The sequence below is a fragment of the Phasianus colchicus genome, chromosome 11 (assembly GCF_987193195.1).
Source record: "Phasianus colchicus chromosome 11, bPhaCol1.hap1.1, whole genome shotgun sequence".
NCBI lineage: Eukaryota > Metazoa > Chordata > Aves > Galliformes > Phasianidae > Phasianus > Phasianus colchicus.
Genome location: NC_143446.1, coordinates 16,137,632 through 16,160,483, shown reverse-complemented (window position 1 = coordinate 16,160,483; position 22,852 = coordinate 16,137,632). Strand labels below are relative to the sequence as shown.

General features: G+C 39.9%; 1 protein-coding gene across 2 annotated transcripts in view; it reads left to right on the top strand.

Moving 5' to 3' along the window:
* Positions 1-22,852, top strand: part of TAFA4 (TAFA chemokine like family member 4) — a 69,713-nt gene that overhangs the window by 19,296 nt on the left and 27,565 nt on the right. For both annotated transcript variants that reach the window (XM_090147793.1, XM_090147792.1), the window contains exons 2-3: positions 2,234-2,369; positions 5,378-5,493. In XM_090147793.1, coding sequence (XP_090003919.1) covers positions 2,290-2,369; positions 5,378-5,493 — 196 coding nt within the window. In that variant the 5' untranslated portion in view covers positions 2,234-2,289. The remainder of the gene's footprint in view (positions 1-2,233; positions 2,370-5,377; positions 5,494-22,852) is intronic.

The following is a 22,852-nucleotide window of genomic DNA, read 5'->3' as shown; positions in this document are numbered from 1 at the left end:
CAGCGTGTTAACATGATTAATGACAACACTTAATTTGCCTGGACAGCTCATTCTCATACAAAGGGGAGCTCGGAAGGGCCGACCACAGCTCCGCCGGCTGAGGCGGCGAGGCGCCGCCAGGGGGCAGCAGCGCCACGCGGCAGAGCCGGCGGCCACCGGGAGCCTTCGGGAGCCTTCGGGAGCCTGAGTGCCCTCTTCCCCCCCCCCCCCCCCCCCCCCCGCAGGAATCAGAGAGAATGGAGGAATTAGGGCTTTCTGAATATTTAATGGATGGAGGTTGTCTAAATTATTGAATAGCTTATTATAAGAGATGGCTTAAAAAGCTTTGGTAATTCATCCTTTGCAGCAAGTGGCTGTAAGAGGCATTTTGCAACATGTAAATATTGGTGGGAAGAGTACTTATTTTAGAATGCTGTCTTATTCTGTCAAAAGAAATATACGGTGCCTGCAAGGCATCAGAAAGCCCCACGATATGCAGTATTATCCGCCTCTTTTGCTGTATCCCTTTAATTAGAATGAGTTGGAATAACCACTACTTCCCTGTCTCTACCCAGTGTTCAACGTGTCTTTGCAGAATAGGTGACACTGAAGTTAGCATTTACCTGTAGGTTCATCTGAAGTTCTTCTTCCTTCTCTCTGATAAAAATTACAGAGCAAGGAAGCGCCAAAACCTGATTTGGTGTATTGAGATATTGATTCCTGCAAGAGAACTGTTAGGATATATTTATCCGTTCTATTATGAAATGGGTAAAAATATGCCACGCAGCCACTTCAGTCTTTCAGTGCTGTATTGAAAAGCCTGTTTGCATGCTTTTCTTCTCAGCCTTTGGATGCACACTGATTTTTTTATTTTTTAATATTTTATGTGCTTAAGAACTACTAACAAGAAAGGCTTGATGTAATGCTTGCCTGAGGACATCTTTTTGCCCACGTTTTGTTTTGATTTGAACTGCTGCACTGTGACTTTGGCTCACTCTGAAACTCCACATTTGAGGATTAAGAGGCAGTAAAATGTGGTTAATTATGGATTGTTGGCCTGGTACCACATTAATTCCAGTGTTTGCTATTTTCTCATTGTGTTCTGAGCAGGAAGAAACTGAGTGTGTTGAGCCAGGGCCATCCCTGTCCTAAGCTCATGGAAGGTGTCTGCTTACTGACTTTTCTGCCCCCAGTGTGTGTTAATGTAATTTTGTGTTTCTTAAAAAGTGGGTTTCCAATTGATCAAAGGACTACTGAAATGAAAGGAGTGGTGGGAGAACATGGCAAAAGTTTATTGTGATCACTCCGTCAGGGGAGACCACATTATTATTACTCTCACAAATTACATTGTGTCGTGTTTCCAATAGCAGAAGGTCAAGTTGAGCCCAGGGATAGAAGTGAGAGAACAAATATAAACAATAAAAGCAAAGAGACTTGGCTGCCTATGAATTGGTGTGTTTGAGCTGATTATTCTGTGGAATGCATGTCACTAGTGCTAGAAAACTATCTTCATAGAATGGCTTGGAAATTTAGCTTCTGGGTGCAGGTGGGCTTGACCTGAATATGGTGCAAGTAGAACCAAAAGCATCAGTGGGAGCAGTAAGACATTGATCACACAGACGTGATCCTATGAATGCAGCCCTATGGACCCTCTCTGCTCCCGAGGTGGCTGGACTGCAGGGGCCTTGGCCAAATCTTTATGAATACGGTGAAGGATTTCAGTCCACATTTAATAACCTCTTATTCAATTTGTTGGAGGTTTCGAGCAATTGTGGGATCTGCTTGCACCGTGGTGGTGTCTTTCCACAATCTAACAGCTTCCATGGCATTTGTGTGGAGAGAGGACACTTGATTGTCAGCCCACAGTAAGCAGCGTGCCTTGTATGTGTAATTTTCAGTGGAGCAAACTCTGCTTTTTGTTAATCGCAGAAACGTAGCATGGCCTGGGTTGAAAAGGACCACAATGCTCATCTGGTTTCTACCCCCCCCTGCTATGTGCAGGGTCACCAACCACCAGACCAGGCTGCCCAGAGCCACATCCAGCCTAAATGTAGTTAATGTAGTGGTATTTCAGAGCTGTCTCAACACAGTCTCCCTGTGTTCTTTTAAACAAGTGAGAAGAGCAGCATGCCTGCTGCCTTCGGCATCGGGTTGTCCTGTAGATGGCACTGTGAAGCAACGATTTTGATAACAAGATCTATTTCACAGCATCATTCTAGTTGTTAATTGCAGTGTAATATGGCTTTCTTTGTAGGTCCCCAAAGTGAAGAGAACATTCTGAAATGCAGAAAGGCTTATCTGCAGCCGCAAATGGGAATCTGGAATAACTATGAAAAGCACACTGAAATAATTGTGTTTGACTGGAACAAAATTCTTGCAAAGTCTCCAAGGTAAGAGTGCTTTTTAGCTTTCAAATGACACTGAAGATTTGCTGTTGTGGTTAGCAAACGCTATCCACTTGAATCCAAGAGAGTTAAGGCCTGACATTTCTGAGAGTGGCAGCCCGCTGATGCTGAAGGGCCCAGCACCCCTTGTTGCGTCTGTCTGCCAAATGTCATTCATCCCTTGTCTTGTTAAAGATCACCCTGTATTTCTCTATGTTAGTGGGCTGAAGACTTGTATCCTGTCTGCCTGCAGTACAGACTGAAGTCTGCAAGTGTTGTATCGTTTTAGTGACACTGAATGGTCTTAGCAGCCTCTCAGTTTGGATATAACCGTATGGATGTTTTTTAGTGATATGCTTATTTCTGAACTCAAATGTACTTTCTCAGGACTAAGTTTACTCTGTTAACGCTAATTAAACCTTGTTTCCCATCACCTGTCTAACATCAGAGTCCTGGTTTCAACACAGTCAGACTTTCATAATATGAGAAAGCTTTGAAATGATGTCAGCACACATTTCTACTGAGCCTGGGCTCGCTCCTCTAATGGGAATGGTGGGAACACCTGGATCCACTTACATTCTGAAATAGGAGCTGTTGAGCAGCCAATGCATGATTTGGGGCCAAATATCTGTCCCCATCTGTCAAGCCACACCAGAAATGGCATGCTCAGAATTTCTGTCTATAGTATTTAATTTCAAGGGTTAAATCCTGCTTTTAGTAACACCTTAGGAAATCTGAAGGATGGTCCCTATCTTCATTACATTACTACAGAGTGACACCAGAGCTGGGATGTCCACTGATACCTGGGTCAAATTTCTGTGTTTGAGTTTAGGGCAGCAGAGAGTTGATGAGCAAGATGAGTAAATCCTGGCTTCCTATTCAGAGGTACTGGTGCACAGGGTACAAGCCACGTGTTACTGTTGTCATAAGAGGAGAAAGAAAGCAATGGTTAAATGGTTAAATTCAGCTCTTTCCTCAATAAAGTGGTGTTACTGTCATTATCTGGGGAAAATCTGGGGACTGAACTCTGAAATGGTAGATTGATTTTGATACCTAATGTGCAGTTTACCCAGATGAAGATCAACAGCAATAACAGCACTTGTGCTGGATTCACTCTCACTCAGCCCCGTTAGCTGCCTCGTGGTTCAGCTGGGTGCAGGTGAATTAGGCCCATGGTTATCAGCTGAAGTGTAACTGCTGTGAATTAGCTTAGGATGCTCTGTAATAGGATACTTCTAGGATAGATAGGGAGCACTGAAGTTTTTGTCTTTTGAGGTTGATTCATGTTTGCAGAAAAGTTTCACACGCTGTGTATAAAGAATCTGTTTCTTCTTATATTGATTTCAAAACAGAACATCTTAACATAGTTTAATATCCATATTTTTCCCAAATCAATCCTTAAAATATGGCTTATTTATTTTTTCTTTAAGATTCTGCATTATTTTACAATAAATATGAAGCTTTTAAAAATATATATGTATATATAATGGTGGGCTGAAGTCTACAAGACAGCTGAAGGGGGAGAACAATTCCTTGATTAAAAACAAACAAAGGAACCCCAAACCAGCAGGTACAAATAGTGTTTGTTGCTAGAATATATTTGCAGCAGGTTTCTGGCCTCTTAACTTTTGATATGAAGAAGTGCATTTCTGAATTACTTGGGCCTTATCCATGTTCTCATTAATACACGTTAGAGAACAGCATTGTCTTGTGGTGTGTGAAAAGGAAAATTGGGCAAGCACTTTCAAATGAGAAAATGTGAGATCTGTTTTAGTTTCACTGGTAGATGGTTACTGGATTTAAAACCTGCCTGCCACAGACTAAGCTAAGGCGTGGGATTGTTTTAATTTTATTTATTTATATTTAAATTATCAGGCTGTTCAGCACTTGTGTGATCTGAGTTTTAGGTATTATAAAGATATATAGGTGTAAAAAAAATATTCAGAAAGTACCTGGAAGAATCAGAACTAGAATCTGCAGGGAAAAGTTCTCAAAGGACTTCCTGGTGCAAATAAAAATGCTTATGATAGGCTTGTCCAAATCCCAGCATGCTGATTAACTACAGACTAACGTCACTGCTATGAAAGCAGTATTTAGTTCAGTTTATGCAAATCTGTGATTTGCCTTTAATTAATTTGATGTATTCCTGCTTACAGCATTTTCTGAAAGTGGGGAATGTTACATCTAGGAGTTGAAGTGCATAATGCACATTTATGTGTTGCACGAGTAATAAATCATTGTAATTGAGTTTAAGAAAATGATCAGATTAACTTTCTATATGATGAATGGCATAACATAAGCTATTGAAGGATTTAATTGTAGATATTTGCAGCAAAATTACTGGGGATTTGTGACCGCATTTCTGTCACTCCCATAAATAAGACTAGCAACATCTGCCTTCTGTTGAGCAACTGTTTTCTGAAATAGTTTCTACCACTGGCAGAGTAGTGAGACCTCATGTATTTGGCTGAGGTGAGGTTTCATGACTGTTTAACCCTTAGGAAGCCTAGTGATGTCCAGGAAAGCCAGCAGATAATGTGTGCTTGAGAGACAGAGCCACTTTGTACACACGCCTACCTGTTGCTGGTGCCCTTAGCAAATATACCCAAAGGGGTATTAAATACAGATGACATTGTCCTGTGGTGTTTCTGTGATTTTGAGGCAAGTGCAGTTTAAAAATAGTAGCACACCTTATCAATACACATATTTAAGTTGTGTGGATGGACCTTAATCAAAAAACAAAGCCGCTCAAGATGTTCTGCAGTTGTGTGGTGGTGTTATATATAAATATATGTGTGGTAATCTGATGTGTGATAGCCATCGCATTTCTTCTATTGGTAAAAAATATTTTAAAAGTAAATTGATTTCAGCCAAACTGTGAAAGTGATTTTTGTCAGTGCTGCCTTATTTGTGATTCTTCAGTATCTTCACAGCGTTTCCTTCCCAGCACTGTTTTTATGTTATTCCCTACTCAAATTGTTCTTTCACTCATCTTCTTCCTTTTCTGCCTCCAGGATGAGATTCTGTGCCAAATCAATGCTTCTATCTGACTGGCTTTTTCTGGTCTATGTGTTAATGGTCTGCTGTAAATTGTTGTCCGCCTCTAGCCACCATCCCCGGGGACACACAGGTAGGAGTGTTTGAACTCATTATGTGCTACTGAGACCAATTAATACCACTTGCAGAATGTTAGGGCCCACTTTTTAGCAGTGGATAACTGATGAGGCTGTTGACAGCATGTTACAATCAGTGCAATGGGTTAAAAATACAGCAGCAACAAAACGTGTTACTGTAAAAATTCATGCAGTTTCTAGCAATTTTTTTGTAGTGAAATCCCTCCAAATTTTTTTCTGGTGAGCTTTGTGACTGCTAGGATTTCAGGTCTTTTTTATTATTATTATTTTTTATTTTTTTAACAACTCTGAAATGTATCTTTATCTTCTCCCTCCTAATCTAGTACTTACCAAGAGACTTTCTAATGGTATCCTTGGCTTTGGTGAGCAATAAATCAAAGCTCTAAGGCTGTGTGCCAGTTCTTTCACAGAGTAACACAGATATGGACTGTGGTTTAGTTCCTTTAGCTGTGGTACGCTACGTTATTTTTTCCTGCAGAGTAAAGCAAAAATAATTGCATTTAAAGAAATGCATTTAAATTCTAGCGAGATATATCTACCAAGAACAGTGTAAGTATCTATAAATGGCAGAAAAAGCTCAGAACAAACTCGGTTGGCTTTGTGAAGACTGCATCTTGGAAGCAATGTGTTTGTATTTGGACTATGCAGAGAACCCAGCCTCACTGCAGAAAGACATATAGATGTACCAGTGCTAATGCCCTGTATCACCTTTGATCCCAGAAGCAAGAAAGATAAAGCTAACACAGTCATACCAGTGAGTTCTGCTTTTAGGAGAGCTCAAAATCTGGCTGCACGCTCATGGTGAGAAGAGTGAGCTCTCAGTACTGTAGTTAGAGTTGTGCTGGCCTGGGGATTTCTGCTTCCTATTTGTGATAGTCACATTCTTAAATCGGGTGTATTGCCATTAATCCATATGAAACGTTCTTAACTCTGAGCCACATTCTCATGGGTCCGTGTGTAATGTTAACATACAGTTCAGCTCACTGCTAGGAAGTGAGGATACATTTGTTAGAGTGCTCATCCTCCAGATGAGACAACCTGTTGATCTCTTTCCTGGCTGCTTCTGGTGGTTGTCTAGGTAGGAGCTGAAGGATCCTCGTGTGCCTGCCAAAAAAATTGAAAATCCTGGTGTACGCCACTGAATTTCACCTGCATAGAGCTGCTGTGTCTGTCTACACACTCACGGCAGGTTAGCCATGTGTATATCTAAGAACTGCACAGAATACCTCTTGGCCTTGCTTTATCACCAACTTCTGGGTTCCGTGGTGCTGTAGAGCATTTGTTCCATGCTCAGATGTGTCATTTGGCACTGCCCATCCAGCGTGAGCCTATGCTTCATTCAAATTCTATTTAAATTTAGTTATCAGGGAAAAAATCCCTCGAGTTTTCTTTAAAGCATGGACTGATATGGTTTATTGGCAGTTTTTTTGGTTTTTTTTTTTGAACACCATATGTTTGAAGTCATTGAAAATGGATTCCAGCCCACTACTTTTTTTTTTTTTTGGGTGTTTGACATCTTGCTGTTGAAGGAGATCTGGCCAAAAACCATAAACCAGCAGTAAGCGTGTTAAAGTTACTGATAAAATACCAAAAGAATTGAATACTACTTTCACTGCCTGGCAGATGCTTCTTCCATGTAGTGAAGTGTGTTTGCCATATGATGCAGTCATGGATGGGTCATGGAGAGATACAGAAGTCTAAGCAAAAGCCTATAAGGTTTTCCAGTGAATACAAGATGATTTGTATTACCTTTTTACAGGTAGCTGTTCTGGTAGCTGACTAAATCACTTCACTAAAGAGAAGGGTCTACATACAATGCTAAATTAATTAGGCAATCTTGACCCTTCCTGTAAAGAACTGTTGCTTATCAGCTCATTTTAGAGCTGATTAAACCATTGAAATTCCTTTTGTCATTCAGGGAAGAGTCTTGCAAAAAGAAATGTTATTTTTGTCTTGTTAAGATGCACTTTGCATGTGTACCTAAGGGAAATACATGTAATAAGGCAGCAGTGGTCCCCTGTTGTGGGCTCATATGATGAATGCTCATTATGTGTCATGTAAATTTTGGCAATCTTTTAACATAACATTTCAGAATGGTTGACTGCATTCTTTTAACTGACAGTAAGGATTTTTTCCCTTTATCAAAGAAGTATTGTAAAACACAATTGAGGTTCTCAACTGTTAAGCAAATTTTCTTACAGTGCTTTCTCTGGTAGGCTAAAGAAAGGTTGTGCATAATAGCATGGTCAGATCATAGAGCTCTTTCTTCTTCAAACAGACTGCCTCGAGGCTGGGAGCTTTTTTGCACCTTTTTAGACTGGTGTGTTGCATTCTTCCCTGGACATGAGCTTCTCTCATGCATACACTGAGGTGACCCCCGTCCCAAACTGATTCTATATTTCAGATGCAAGTCACCCCATTTTTTATTCTCCGTCTCTCTTATCTGGTGCGTGGCATCACAGAGCATTTGGAAGGCCCTCGTGATGGGGCCTGCATTTCCCAGCATCGTCTTTATTTGGCTGTTCAGTACAATTCATAGATTGCCCCTCTGAGGTATGGTCAGATCTGTGATGTAATCTGATATGAGAACAAAACAGTGTCTTGCAGCTTCCTGATTTGCATCTGGAAAGCAAATAATTTCCTTTTAGTGTAGCTCATTTCATAGAAAGCAAATAATTAACCTCATCTGGTTAATACAAATTAACACGAGGTACTTTTTTTTCTGGTTAATAGACAACATCAACATTTTTCAAAGTAAAATGTACTGAAGCATGTTAATGTGGTAGAGGGATGAGTTCAAGCTTTGGGTTTGGCAGTGCCTTTGTTCTGTGTCCCCTGTTCTGTGTCTCAACCTTTAGGTTGAACAGCTGTGAGCCAGGTATGTATTAAGGTGGGAAATACCTGCTGATTGTGAGACACGAGGTACCTAGCTTGTGATACTTTAAGAGGAGCTTGTTTTTAAGAACGTGTTATTTGCCCCTGAAAACCCGTGTGTTTCAATCTGTGTATTTGGGATCACTGGTCTCTTTTAGAAAAAGTGCTTACTCATGACATCTAAGAAAGTTTATTAGCCAAGGGCAGACAATGGAATTTAAGCTGAAAAGTGGGATTGACTTTTTTTCTTTGGAAAATACTGCAATTTTTAACGAGTCTAATCCAGGAAAAGACACATATTGACTTTGGTTGTTTTAGATGGCAATTGAAAGAATGACATTTGACAGCTGTCTCCATAATATTCAGACAGGAACAGAGGCTGGATCTTTAAGGACCCAGAAACAATCCTGTTGTGAAAAGTGAGAGACAATGGCATTGAGCAGTCCCTTTGACAAAAAGGGCCTCATCACTGTAATAAAGTGTAGGACAAGGCAGGCCTATTCTTTTGTTCTGCAATATATTTGCTTCCATCAAATAACTCTTAGTGGAGAAAGAGCCTTGCTCAATCTAGCAAGCCAATTCTGCCATTGCTTTGAAGAAGTTTGGATCTTGAACCCAGCTTGAAGGCCTCAACCTATCTTTCATTTGAATGGTGCAATTGTTTTGACTGACAGAATTAACTAGGCAAGAGGTAGAGGGGAGATGTTCCTTCTCATTACCATTAGATCACTGAAGATGCTGTTTATGCAGATTATTTCAGCAGGCTCTCTCTGTATCTGCAGAGAAAAGACAATTCAGAAAATTAATCTGACTTCATTGCTGTGAAGTGCCCTGTTGAAGAGCTTGTCTTTTGCACTGACAATGGCTGAGCACCAACCTTACTACAGCTATTTAAAATGAGGCAGTATTTCAAGCTCCCAGAGTTCCTAACTGAGACCAGTATAACTATCAATTCCATGCTGTGCTGAATGAAGCAATGTGCATTTAGTACCAGAGATTTGTTTCCACCTCACTGCTGTAAGTCAGGATCCACAAACGATGAAACATTGAATAGACACTTCCTCAGGTCACCTCACTTGGAGGCTGGGCTTGTAGATCGTTAATTAGTATAACCAGCTGAACAGTTTCTGTCATGATTAACCAATACAGCTTAGCTTTTTTGAGGCTGCTGCATTTTATTTTTATGTGATGATTTCTAACTGAAATACTTTCAGCCTTCTTCTGCTTGCTGAAGGTTCCAGATTTTGGAGAATCCATTATTAATACATCTGGAAACCATATGCTTAATATACATCTGTAGGGCCAAATTTGACTCTGAACTGTCTTACTTGATTCACTTTCTTTTTTCTTTGTGATTTCAAGTGAAGAGTTCTGCCCTAATGATCTGCTTGCTTCCCACAGATATAGGATGATGCAGAGCATAGGGATAAATCACTCTGTTTGAGTTCACTGGGACAGCTTGGTCTTCTTGCCAACTGGAAGAATGAGTAGTAACTTCACAGAGTTTCTTTCCCATTGCTCTGCAGATGGATTAATTTACAAGGTTATCAGAGGTTCAGTGGGAGAAGTCTTACTGAAAATTGCAATGGCAAGTCAAATGTGCGTGACCGTGGAGATTGGGAAGTGGATTCATAAGGGAATTAACAGCAGCCTGAGGTGTTGAAAACTCTACCTCTTTGCTTAGTGAAATGCAGCAGAAAATCTAATTTGCTGCTTGGCATCTTAGATGCGATCTCCTGCAACCAGGATGCTGTCTTGGCTGTGGTTCAGAGGACCAGGGGTTTCAATTTTTCAGCTGTGTGTAAAAGATGGGCTTCTTTTGTTGATTGGCTGTACAGGATCTGAGATAATTTCCTGGGCTTCCGTGATCATTTTCTTTTGTGCCCTTCTGAGTGATGCCTGAACTGGGTGAGGCTGATGCATGGGACTCAGCTCATCATTGGAGTTCTGCAGTTGTGCCCTTGATGCAGAAAACAAAGGCTCTCTTCTCTGATGCTCCTGTTCTTCCCTTGCTGTTGGTTTGAGAAGGCAGAGTCTTTTTAGAATGTGTCTGTTTCTGATTTCCTACCTGTCTTTAATTGCTCTCTGATCTAGCCTACCAGTGGGACAATCCAACTCACTTGTTTGTCACAGAAACAGTCTGCTTGTCACTTGGTAATGGCAAATATTTCATATACGTAGGTCTGGACCAAAGTTCTACCATTGACTGCAGTTGTTTTGGTCTGCAGGGCTCTCAGAATCGTTTTGTTGTTTTGTTTTTTTTTTTTTGTTTTTGTTTTTTGTTTTTTTGTTTTTTTTCTTTTTTTTCTTTTTTCCTTTTTCTTTTTTTCTCTTTTCTTTTTTTTTCTGAATATGAGATGTCAGCTGAAATTCAGTCTTGTTAAAACCTTTTGGTCAGGCTTTTGGTTTCAGGTGGTCTGGCAGCAGACAGGATTGTTCCACATCAGATGCAGCTTTTCACAGCTTTAAAGACTTTGTGAGTAGAACTGTGTCCTCGATAGAGTCAAGTAGAAAAACTTCTTTTTTACATTGGCTCCAGGGCTTAATCTACTTTAATTGAAGGCTAGCTGGAAGATGCAACCTTATAATAGAAATATTGCTACTTTCAAGGAAAAAAGGGAAAAGCAGCGTTCTGATTGTCCCCTTATTTTTGGGCTGGGATATCGTTCATTCTAACAGGGCTGTCAGATTGCTAGGGGTTTGGTTCCCAGTTCCACCAGGGGGCCCTGCAAGGCTGTGAAAAGGACTCCAGTGCACAGCTGCAGGCACACAGCGCACTTGCTGTCTCGTGATTTAAGTCATAACGGCGCATTTTACTAATTAGAGTTATGTGTCTTTTGCATTTCAATGGGTCAGATGTGGTTAGTGCACAATAAGCTTTAGCCTTTTGTGCTGTTTAACTCCTTTTATGTCTTAATGTTTTATTCAGTGTGTTATTTATGTGTTTTATTACCCAGTTTCTAAATATAGGGTAGCTACAATATACAGCCCTGGCTGTGATCTCAAGTAATAGGGTAGGGAAAGCAATTCAGTTGAGCAATAGGATCCCTTTAAGACAGAATGGGATGCAGTTTTCTGCATGATGTTTGCTGGTGTATTTTTGAGGGGAAAAAAAGAGGAAGAACTGAACCTTTTTTTGGGGTCGAGGGGTGAAGAAGGAGTTTTAAATAACAATGAGAACTTGCTGTATATGTGATGGTCTTTCTCAAAATCAGTGTGTGCACAGAGGCTACCAGCAAAGAGAAATTCAGTATTAATTTAATCTTTTATAAAAAATTTATCCCAGGGAGCTGTGGGAAAAAATTACTGATGAGGTGAAGAATGTCTACTTATGTGTATTGTACTTCATCATGTTATCCCCCTACCCCCCCCCCCCCCCCAAAAAAAAAAAAAAAAAAAAAAAGAAGCAGTAATATATAGCAAAAAGAAGAGAGAGACTTTGTGGAAGATTCAGTCTCATCAGAAAAATAAGTCCATTGTATCAGTGTGAAGCAGGAGGCCAAAACCAAGCTGTTTCCAGCAATATCAGGGTGACCCAATTCTAAAACTTTTGGGGAAAGCTTGTGAAAATACTGTCTTTATTTTATTCATCTTACACTGGCAGCATTATTTTTTATATAGTCTCTATGTGTAGAAATGGTGATCTTTACCTTCCATTGTCCACAATTCTAACCAAGCAAGCTTTGTTTGCTCATTATCTTTCTTTCTTCCTGTTTTTTTTTCACCCACCTCCCTCAAACTTAGAACTTACATTACAAAGAAATGCTGTACTTCAAGTGCATGTGCTTGTACCAGTGTTGAGAGAAGGAAGTGGAAATCTGCAAATAGGATGGAAGGCATCTTGTCTTCAGTGTTTCCTTGAGTATAGTGATGCAATGGGAAGTGGAACATGTTCTACTCAGAAGTTGTGCTCTGGGTTTACATGGAGGTCAACATGTTGAGTCCTTGGGAAGGTTGATGTTTGAGTGATGAATGCAATAGATTGAAATGTAAAGGACTTGCATTGAATTCCTTTCTCTGAATTGATTGAAAGACTTGTTTAAGATGGAAGTCCTGACCAAACTGAATGGGGAGTTTGTGTTTCTTCTGTGATTTAGTTTCCAGCCTGCTCCAGATACGTCATATGGTGTTTGGTCCCAAAAGAAAAGTTAGACTTCATAGTTATGATTTTATTAACGCTTGAGCGTTAATAAAATTCTTACTGAATTCATCATTCAGTGTTTTGCAAATCACTGCCATTTTGAGGGATGGAAATTGCTTTAGGGTCTGTTCAGCTATTGATCGACATGCCTGCGCTTACTGCATGGGTTGCGTTGTCACAGCCTTGCAATCACATTAGTTGTAATAGCAGCACAGAGCCTGTCCCAGACTTCAAGTCCAATTTTAATGTAATTGTAAAGCCTTGTGCTACTGGAGAGTTCCATTTCAAATGAGTGACTGCACAGGCTTTAAATAGTCGAGTACTTAAAAGCAGGAAATTGGTTGTCATGTTTGACCTCACCTGTGCCTTGTCCACTAGGATTATGTAAAGATCTCAGCTCTGTTCTCATGCCAGCTGTGTTTATTTCCCCTGCAAAATGGCTGCTGCTTGGTTTACATTTGGAAGTCTGCGGTGTGGCTGAGGACTGGAGATGCTTCCCAACCATCTTGGAAACAAAAAAATGTTTAATTGTGGAAGGAACTGGCAATGGGTTTTCTTAAAAAACTGATAATTAAATTGCTGCCGCTTATCCCTTTGCTGCAGTTGTCCATTTTTCAGTGTTTGAGTGTTCTTTCAGGAGAATGACAATTGGTGGAGGACAACAGATTCTAAATCAGGAGATTAAAGGTGTCTTATAGGGTTCAGCAGGGTGATCCCCCCTCATCACACTGAACATGCTATATGTCAGCACAAGAACCGATGCTGCACGTGACGTTCATTATCTACCAGGGAGGCAATCATTAATGATACCCTGCCAATAACAGAAGCTCTTAGCAGAAAATTCAAGGATCAACATTTCTATTTCTTACTGTTCGACCTGCCTATTTTTTTTTTTTTTTCCCTTTTCTTTATTCCCACTTTTGTTTCTCTGATGAACATCATCCACATGACTTATGGTCCAATGATGGTCACTGTCTTTTTTACTTACCTGAGTGTTCTAAGGGATGGTGACCAGATAAGCATGTGGGAGGTTTACTCTCAGCTTTTATTTACTGCTTACGTCTTCTTGATTACAGTTGTCCCATTAGTTTTTGCACCTCAGTCTCCTTAAAGTAGCATCTAAAGATGCAGTGAGTATTTTAGAACAGCTTTCTTTCGCTGTCTTTTTAAAATTAATTTATTTTTGCACAGTGACAAATTGTTGCACAGTAGCTCAGTGTTGCACTTCAGGGGTGGAGCATCATGACTGATGTGTAACAGATCGTGATTGTGTTAGCAGGTATTTGCAAGGTGTTGCCTGCAGCCGACTGAGTTTCCTGTTGGCTGTTGATGCCTGATTAGCACAAATGAATGGAATTTAAGCGTATGGAGGCAGTCTGTCCCATGCATTTTATTTTCTGGCTGGGTGAAAAAGCTTAGTGTCTATTCTGCTCTCTGTATCCTTTTTTCTCTATTTCCCTTTTTTTCTTTGAGAGATTTCCTTCTATATAGCAAGAAATAGAAGTGAATAAACATCATGCTGAGCTTTCTCCTTCACAGTGCCTCTGAATCATCACTGGATGGATCATGAAGGTGAGAGTACAGTGGGCTTAGGGTGGCGTTACCATGCTTGGCTCCAGCACAAGTTGTGCTCAGCAGCTAACATTGCAAAGGGAAAAGAAGAACAGCATGCAAGCCCCTCGTTTGTAACTATGCCCATTATGAAGTACCAGGTTGGATCCAGTGCCCTTCCTGGTCCAAAATGCACAGCACAGTGAAAGAGAGTATCTCTTGAAAAAGATAATGAAAATATGTGTGTTCAGGGAAAACAAATATATAATGCTCTTTAATAACATCTCCTGCACAAAACAATTTGAAAGTATCAAGGCTTTCTGACACATTCCTTGCTCTTGTCCCAGTGATGTCCTTTGCACGGTCTGCTCCTGGTATAATAAAATGTGTATTGAAACACTGTAAATTAAGGAAGCATATTATCTCATTTCATGAATAAGCAGTAAGTGCACAGGCACACTTTTATTATTATTGTTTAATAAGGGACAGTAAATAACTGGCAGCCACAAGAATGGTGACTGTCCTCTCATGGCTTACTATTCTGGGGAGGTGTTCTCTTCAAAGAAAGCCAAATAGAAAGATAACTTTATTGACTGTGATATTTGCTTCTATTCTTAGGAATTCCTAGATAATCTGTAGAAAATAAAATTTACTGGAAGTATGAAAATCAAGTCAGGATGTAATTTGAACAAAGTACAAATTATGTCTGTTGGCATAAATCACACCAGCAGTATGAGTGTCTGGACCAAGCTGTGTTTATGCTAATGATTTCTGTCTATTCAGTCCTTTCAGCAGATGCTGGTATTCTTCCAACTGCAAACAAATACCCCAAACAGAATTCATAAAATTTCTCATCTAAAACGTTGGAATGTAGAAAAAGGTCCCCAAGTATTGTCTGGGTGCTTCCTGCTGTGGTTAAAGACATGGAATTGTGCTGATCCACAACTTTGTCTCCCCATTTTTTAGAAATGAAGTGAAATCGCTGTCCTCAGCAAAATGCCATTTTCTACAAGGGATGCCACCCTTGTCCCCAGGCATGGAACTGGAATAATTAGTCTACAACTGACAAATAATTGTGTTATGCTAAAGTCTAGAAACATCCAGGCTGTATAGCATGGTGGTCTCTGCCAAGCTGGAGAGAAAAGAGGGTTTGCTGTGAGAGCACATCCTCTTTCAGGGAACAAATCTAACCCAACAGTGAGTGCAGAAAGCATTTTCCTGACTTTTCAGCCCTTTCTCAGTATCAAGGGATTTGGGCTAAGTGAACTCTGGATCAGAATCAAGGCCTGAATATGCTGTAGCCTGAATACAGTGATGTTCTGTTTTTTTTTTTCTTTTTCTTTTCAAATTCATTCCAATTTTTCTTTCGTTTTGTCTTTTGACAAAAAAAGAAAGGTCTTTGTCCCAGTTGCTTCAGTGTAAATAAACAGCAGTGTGCTGGAGTTCCAGTGTCAGCCAGGCTGCAATCACAGTGATGCAAGGTATTTGTCAGAGGAACACGAGGCGCTTTGCATGCAAACTGTGATCACTCTCATTTAACAGATGGGGGGCTGAAACACACATGTGTGTGGTGAATATTTCCAGGTCTTAGGAACAAATTGGACTTAGTCGCAAAATGGTGCTGGGTTTATATTTAGATTGACTTGCCTGGGACTTGGCAGCTGGGCTAGTACTTACAGAGTTTTATTTATGCAAACAACAGAGTATGGCACTTAAATAACATCATTGCACTGTTCTGGCCAGCTACAGTGAAAAACATTTGAAAGCTGACAAGTGTCTGGCAAGCTCTTTCCCAAAATTATTTTCAATACTTCTTAGTCCTGAATCCATTAGCTAAGCTGGTCAAAAGTTCATGAGAAGAAATGGCACTTTTGAAATATTATTAACATTTTGTGTTGAATGCTAAATGCTCTACTCTTAAAGTGGATGAAGTTCTGCTTGCTATATTTTATTATAGACTATGACGTGGGCTTTCAGACTGAGACCCATTAAGTAATAAATAGTAATAGCAAGGTCATTTCTTGACCAAGGAAAAACTGCATGTTGTGAAATGATGAATTCAGACAGGAGACAGGCAGTGGAAAGATGGCATTTTTGTGGCAGTCTCAGCAGACGGTTGTGATGAGATATTGCTAATTGTTAGTGCTCTTATTAGCATGTTCGCTGAGGGCTGGTTTGCTACTTGCACGTGGGTATGGGGGAGAGAAGTGGAGTCCTTCCCTCTGAGGTGAGGAGATCATAACATCACTGCACACCAACAGGGTCACACGAGTCCTGAGAGAGAATGTATAACATTCTGGAAAGGAAGATGATGGTCCTTGGAGTTACCTGGGTGATGTGGTGTATTTAGAACCTGTGTATTGATAGATGAGCTTTACTAGCTTACATGCAGTGAGTGTGTTCCAGATCTTGATTCCATTTTGTGTTAATGGATTTCTTTAATGCTTGTCATTCTATTTTTTTCTTCTGTATCTGATTAAAACACAGTAAGTAGTATTTTTTTGAAAACAGTCATTGATGTTGTAACATGCTGTAAATAAAGAATTAAGCAATGAATAGATGAATATAAATAGAAGATGAAATGCACAAGAATAAACCCTGTGCTTCAATAGGAGTAACTCAGTTTAAAGAACAACATCCAATTGCAAAGTGATCTCCGGGGCAATGAGAACTACGTGTTATTTTTTGCATAAAGCTGATAACTTAAGCTTGCCACTGTGTGGAAGGAAGATAATGTCAGGCTGATTGATGGAGTGAACAGGACATGACAGTCTTCAAGGAAGAAGAAAGGCAGAAATCATTTTCTGTGGAGACAGGATCTCGTGATGTTGTCGAGAACTTGATAAGCCAAATGAAATCCAGAAATCATTGAAATTACAGGATGATGAAATGAGAGGAAGATAAATAGGTCTGTGCTAATGATTACATATCCTCTTGACTAGAATCAAAGATCAAATAATGTATTGACATCTTCTGTTAATTCTGCTGTCCTGTATCCAAACAAGTGTTAGAGTTTAAAATGGTTAAGCAGTAACCTAACAGCAATGTGCAAAGGCAGAGGTTATTCTTCATGCTATTCTTGCATACTTGCTATGCAAGTATTTTTCTGTGTAATGTTTGTATGGATGTGCATATTACTGGGGCTTTAGTATTAAAATTCATTCATTCAAAAAAAAAAAAAAAAAGAGTAAATGGGCTTTTTGTGTTTTGGTATGGTGGCAAATCAAGGACATCAGCTTGCTGGTGAAACTTAACTGTCTTAAGTTAATGCTTCTGAAATTAAGCATGAGAGGATCCTTGGTGTCTTGCTCAGATGAAATGTGAACTTTGATATTTTGATTCCTTCATTCTACTGATGATGTATTTGCATGTCAGCACTGGTGGATGGTGTGTGTTGTTACACAGTTTACCTGCTGTCTCCCATGCAGCAAAAGGAAAGCTTCATCCCATTCTTTAACTGCCACTACTGCTGTTTGGCAGAGCTCTGCATACTGCAATTTGATGCTGTGGATTCAGTGATAATTTTGCTTGTAGTCATTCTGTTGGGAATGTTATGGAGATGTGAAAAAAATAGACATAGAGGAATGAGAGTCAGTCTGAGCAGCATCTCACAAAGCAGGGTGCTGCTTATGCAGCTGGGCTGCAGAGGAGAGGCTTACCTTTTTCATCTCTCCTCATCACAAGGCAGTCCACTTCCCCCCACTTCCCTCCCATTCTGATTGATTTGTTGGAGGAATTCTTGTCTGTTGGTGTTTTGCTGGAGAGTCCTTAAACATCAGAAATTTATCTTCTTCAATAATTGCCCTGTAGAGTTACCCTGACAACTTGAGTTGACTTTAAATTGTTGTCATTGCCTCTGCTTTATCATCCACAATTAATGGTGTTGATAATAAGAATGTTATGCTACCATTTACCAGTTCAGAGGCCCTCTGTTATCTGAGGGGATGCTAAGCGGATAGCAGAGTATTGGAGTTCTTTCTTTTACCTTGAACATCTGTATTCCCAGCTTCTAAGTACTGAAATGAGGCAGGTTTGGACTTCTAAGGCCAATTTTAGCAAGGCATTTAGACCCCTATTGCTGCAGATTTGCAGCAAGTAGGCTTTTTCAGATGTGTGTAACAGGATAGCTGCTGAACTTCAATTTTAACTACAATTTGAAGAGTTGAACGTTGAAATGTTATAAGTTGAGATCCTGCATTTTGCAGAGCTCCATCCAACCACCTCTGTGTCAGCTCTTAGGGAATCTTAGAATGTCTTGAGTTGAAAAGGAGCCACAAGCATCATTGAATTCAACTCCTGGCTCCACAGAGGACCACCAAAAATCAACAGCTAACACCTCAAAGTAAGAAATAGAGAGCTGTGGGATTGAAGTGGATCAAGTCCATGGAGTGATTTTACAGGCACCAGGAATGAGCCCAAGCAGCGGAGTGGCTCACTTGCATAGAAGGTGCAGACAGTTGCAATGGTTCTCCTTCAGTTTTAGTTTGCTTTCTCTGAAAAAATCTGTCTTGGAAAGCACTGACAGCAAAGGTGCTGCATAAATATCAGCCTGACCGTGACTCAGGCTCAGCCCTCAACCACTGATCGACTGAAGTGCTTTTGACTCAACCTTCCCACAGGGTGGCAGCAGCAGAACGCATCCATATATTCATTTTTACTTTTTTATTTTATTTTATTTTATTTTATTTTATTTTATTTTATTTTATTTTATTTTATTTTATTTTATTTTATTTTATTTTTATTTTATTTTATTTTATTTTTTCTTTGATTGAGTAGTGGGACTGCCCAAGTGGGAGCATTCCTCCAGCTTTCTCGTGACTTTCTTCCTTCTTAATCTTCTGTTGTTTTCCTTTCTGTACCCAGCAAAGGTACAGCTTGGTTTTCAGTCTCCTCCTAGTGCCTAAGAATGCATTCTTCTGTACCAGCCCCAGTAGGACTGAGTTGTCCAGTGAGCCAGTGATGTGCTGGTGTGCGAGGTGTGGTGCAGGCTGCAGCAGTGACCAACCAACCCACTGGACATCAGGCAGAGCTTTACCTGGAAAGGGAACTGCTGCAGAGCCATGAGCATTTCCCTTCCAATATTTATTAGACTGAATCAACAGCAATTAAAACAGGCAGGTATTTACTGCCAGATAGCTTGGACAAATAATTTAATTTCCCACTACTTTAGAAACCATCTTCATCTTAGCAAGCTTTGTAATTACACTTGACCTTGAGCAATCCCGCATTTTTTCGTGTTACTTGAAGCAGTCTCTTAATTTTTGAGGCTATTTAACATTTAAATTATGACACTTAAAATTTGTGACAACACTTAGTGTAGCACTGTGCCTTTATAACATAACACGTTTCTGAAGAAAATGTTGTGATTTTATGCTTGGACTTGCAATGTTTTATGTTTGTGCCAGCATTTAAATGAGATCCAGCTCGCTAATAGTCACTGGGATGGAAGTGTGGGCAGTTCACCTTGGTGTCAGTGTAGTATTTTCTAGCAGCCTGTACAGTAAGGGAGAAGAGATTTGAATAGAGAAGTTTCTCTCTGCAGTGTGAGAAAGTCCCAAAAAACTAAACTTTTAATGATGGTGACATTTTGGGGTATCTAGGTGGAGCCTCGATCAGCAGAACAAGAGCTTTCTTATTCTTTGACTTCTGGTCACTTGCAACTAGATCTTGAGATTTTATATAGATATTTTTAATCATGATTACTTTAGTAAATAGCATGCTGAAATGACAACAGGATGTGTTTCTGAGCACATCACACTTGTTTTCTTTTGGAGGTGACACAAAGTTTAAGAGAAAATAATTTTATTCAGTGGGGAAGCTGAATATGGTATTAAGTGGGTAAAGATATTGATGTTGCAAGTGTGAAAGAAGTCAGAACAGAGCAGCAGGGCCTATAAATGCTCTAACAGTGACACCCAGTGACTAGAGAGTTATGGTAATTACACAGTAATTCCTTTTGGTTATGTAGGAAAGGCTTAATTCCAGCTACAGGTCCTAATGATGGAGCTAGGCAAGCATGTGAAGACAAAGGAAAGTTATCTGGGAAAAAACTCAAACTTGAAGCAGAAACAGGCTTGACCTTGTTTGGCCTTCAGTCTGAGACTGAAACAAGATTTTTGGCAATTTCCTTGCAAACATAGTGACACAAACCTAAATTTATCAGTACAAGAAATGTGTGGTGGCTGAATGTATTATCTGATGTTGTGGGTATGGAAATTGGATCCATTCAGTTATGGATCTGGAAGAGCAGTTGGATGTATCTGGTTAGCTTAAAAGCCCAAAGGAAAAATCTCATTGAAGGAAGTTTTTGTTGTTTTATTTTTTCTTAAAAATAAGGAGATCTCTTAGTTAGGGTTAGTTGTGTCTCAAAGAGAAGGTAACTGGTTAGCATTATTAATCTAACTCCTGACTGACTGGCTCTTTGGGCATGATGCTGTATATGCTCCAAGTGACAGATGATGGAAGATCCACAGAGAGAAGAGCAACTCTAGCTGTAAGACCCATGAAATCCTTCTGAAATTGCACAGTTAAAAGGGAATTTGGGACTTTTAAGGTAACAGCATAGATAAACACTAGAATTATTTCCCATACGCTCATTGGAAAATGATATAATACAGTCATGAAATTATTTATGTAGCTGCAATAATTATGTGAAAGGAAATAGATCCTGATGTTGGTGTCTTGTTCCCAAGTATAAGGATTAGCTATCAGCAGCAAGAACAATTCTTTGTTTTTTGTCCTGAGCAAGTTGTTTCTTCCTTCTCCTTAGTCTGTTGCATTTCAGTTTGCTCTTGTGTATTACAGTGCTTGTCAATCCAGTAGTCCAGCATGTTCAGAATTAATTATGAAAAACTTCAGAGCAAATGGAATTGTGACTGTCGCAGAGAACAAGAGGTGTCTGAGTCTGACTGTGTTTAGTGAGGCATTTTAATTCACTGTGCTTTCCAAAATGAGAACTATGTGTACATCTTGCATTTTGAACATCTCTTATCCCAGAAGGACTAAAAGTTCCTAAAAGGGGCAAGATGTATGTAATTTTGCAGTCCCTCCAGAGGTCACTGTATCCCTGATTTTTTGAATCTGCTGGGCCAGTTCCAACCAAAACATGATCTTCAGTGTTCTTATCCACTTTTATTGTATGAGAAATGTCACTCCTCATCCTGGCCTGACAGGGAAACACCAGTGGCAACTTGCCTATTGCACCTCTTTAATCTTGTTTTGTGTTCAGCACCAAAGTTCTAAAATGTATTTAGCAGTGTCCCGTCAATTATTTCAAGCAGAGAGTGGAGTAGTGAAAAGCAACTATTTAGCTCGCCAGAATATGTAACTGCAGTGCTGTGTGCTGCCAGGAAGGACTTACACCAAGTTTCTTGCAGAGTCACTGTTTTGAGCCATGGCAGCAAAAAGGAAATATCTACCTTTGAAACCTGGAAGAAGTCTAATTTGAGAAGTTTTATAGATTTATTTATGTGATGGTTCTAAGAAGCCTTGCCCCCAGTGACCTAATTATGTCACCTGCATGCTGTACAGCTTTGTACTCCAGCAAGACTGCCACAAGGCATGTAAGCTTTGTAGTGAATTTTTTTTCTTTTTTTTTTTGTAAATTGAATTTCATCTTTTCCATCCCCTCCTCTCCCTCCCCCCCCTCAGTACAAGCTGCTGACTTCAACAATTTATCTGAGGTTGGAAGCTCCACTGATTTTTTTGTTTTGCTTTGTTTTTCCTTTCCAAAAGGCCAGGGATGCAATGATAAAACTAATTTGTCTTTTTAATCTTCACCTTGTAATTAGAGCTGAGATAGGCTGGAAAGAGATGCCAGGCAAGTAAGCTCTTTTCCTTTAAAAGCTCTCCGGGCACATAACTGAGTCTTGGGAGAGCTTTAAAGGAAAGCAGTAATGAAAATCCTGCAGAAAAGGAAAAATAAGCCAACAAAATTAAAACTTAAGTGTGCTATTTTTATCTAGGACTGGGAGGAAAAAGGCTCTGGTACCTCTGGGTTTATTCTCAGATAAAACATGTGAATCGATAATTATTTGTAAGCGTTCTTCTTGTATGGATAAGCGTCTCTCTTTGTTTCTGCCCCACTGATTGTTCTGTTACTAAGATTTTAGGTGATTAAAGGTAGTGTTAATCTTGTCTGGATGCTTCCAAATCAGTTTACCTCAGTGTTGTTTGAAAATCTTGTTTTCGGGGAGAGCGGTAATCTTTGTCCAAGATACCAAAACCAGCTTATTTAAATGCTTGGAATTCAACAGCTTTGGCATTTAGGCACCTTAATGTGAGAAAGGGTTTAAAATTACTGCACATTTCACTCAGGAGTGAGAGTTGTGTTAGAAACAAAGCAGAATCTCTGCCCTCGTTGTTTAGATCCATAAGGAAGGTGATGACAGTGGTGGTGGGAGAGCCTGAAGGCAAAGGGTGCAGATCCCAGTGCTGCAATAACAGTGTTTATCCGGCGTTTGGGCAGTTTAAGTCACTTGATCTCTGAGGCTAGAGTGACACAAAGCTGCAATTCAGCATTGATTTGCTAATAGGATTGCACTGGCACAGCAGGGTGTTTCTGTGTGCAAAATGTCCATTATTTATTCCCTCTGAATGCATCTAAACACCCTCAGTACAGGTAGCTCCAAACTGTTCCTTTTGCCAGCTGATTTTCTAAGAATCCCATGACTTCTTTCCATAGGTTTTTCCTTTAACATTTGCTGCATAAATATTGGTTTGAAGAAAAAAAAAAAAGATGACTCCGAACTCTGAAATAGCCACATTTTTTCCTTGACACATCATGCTGA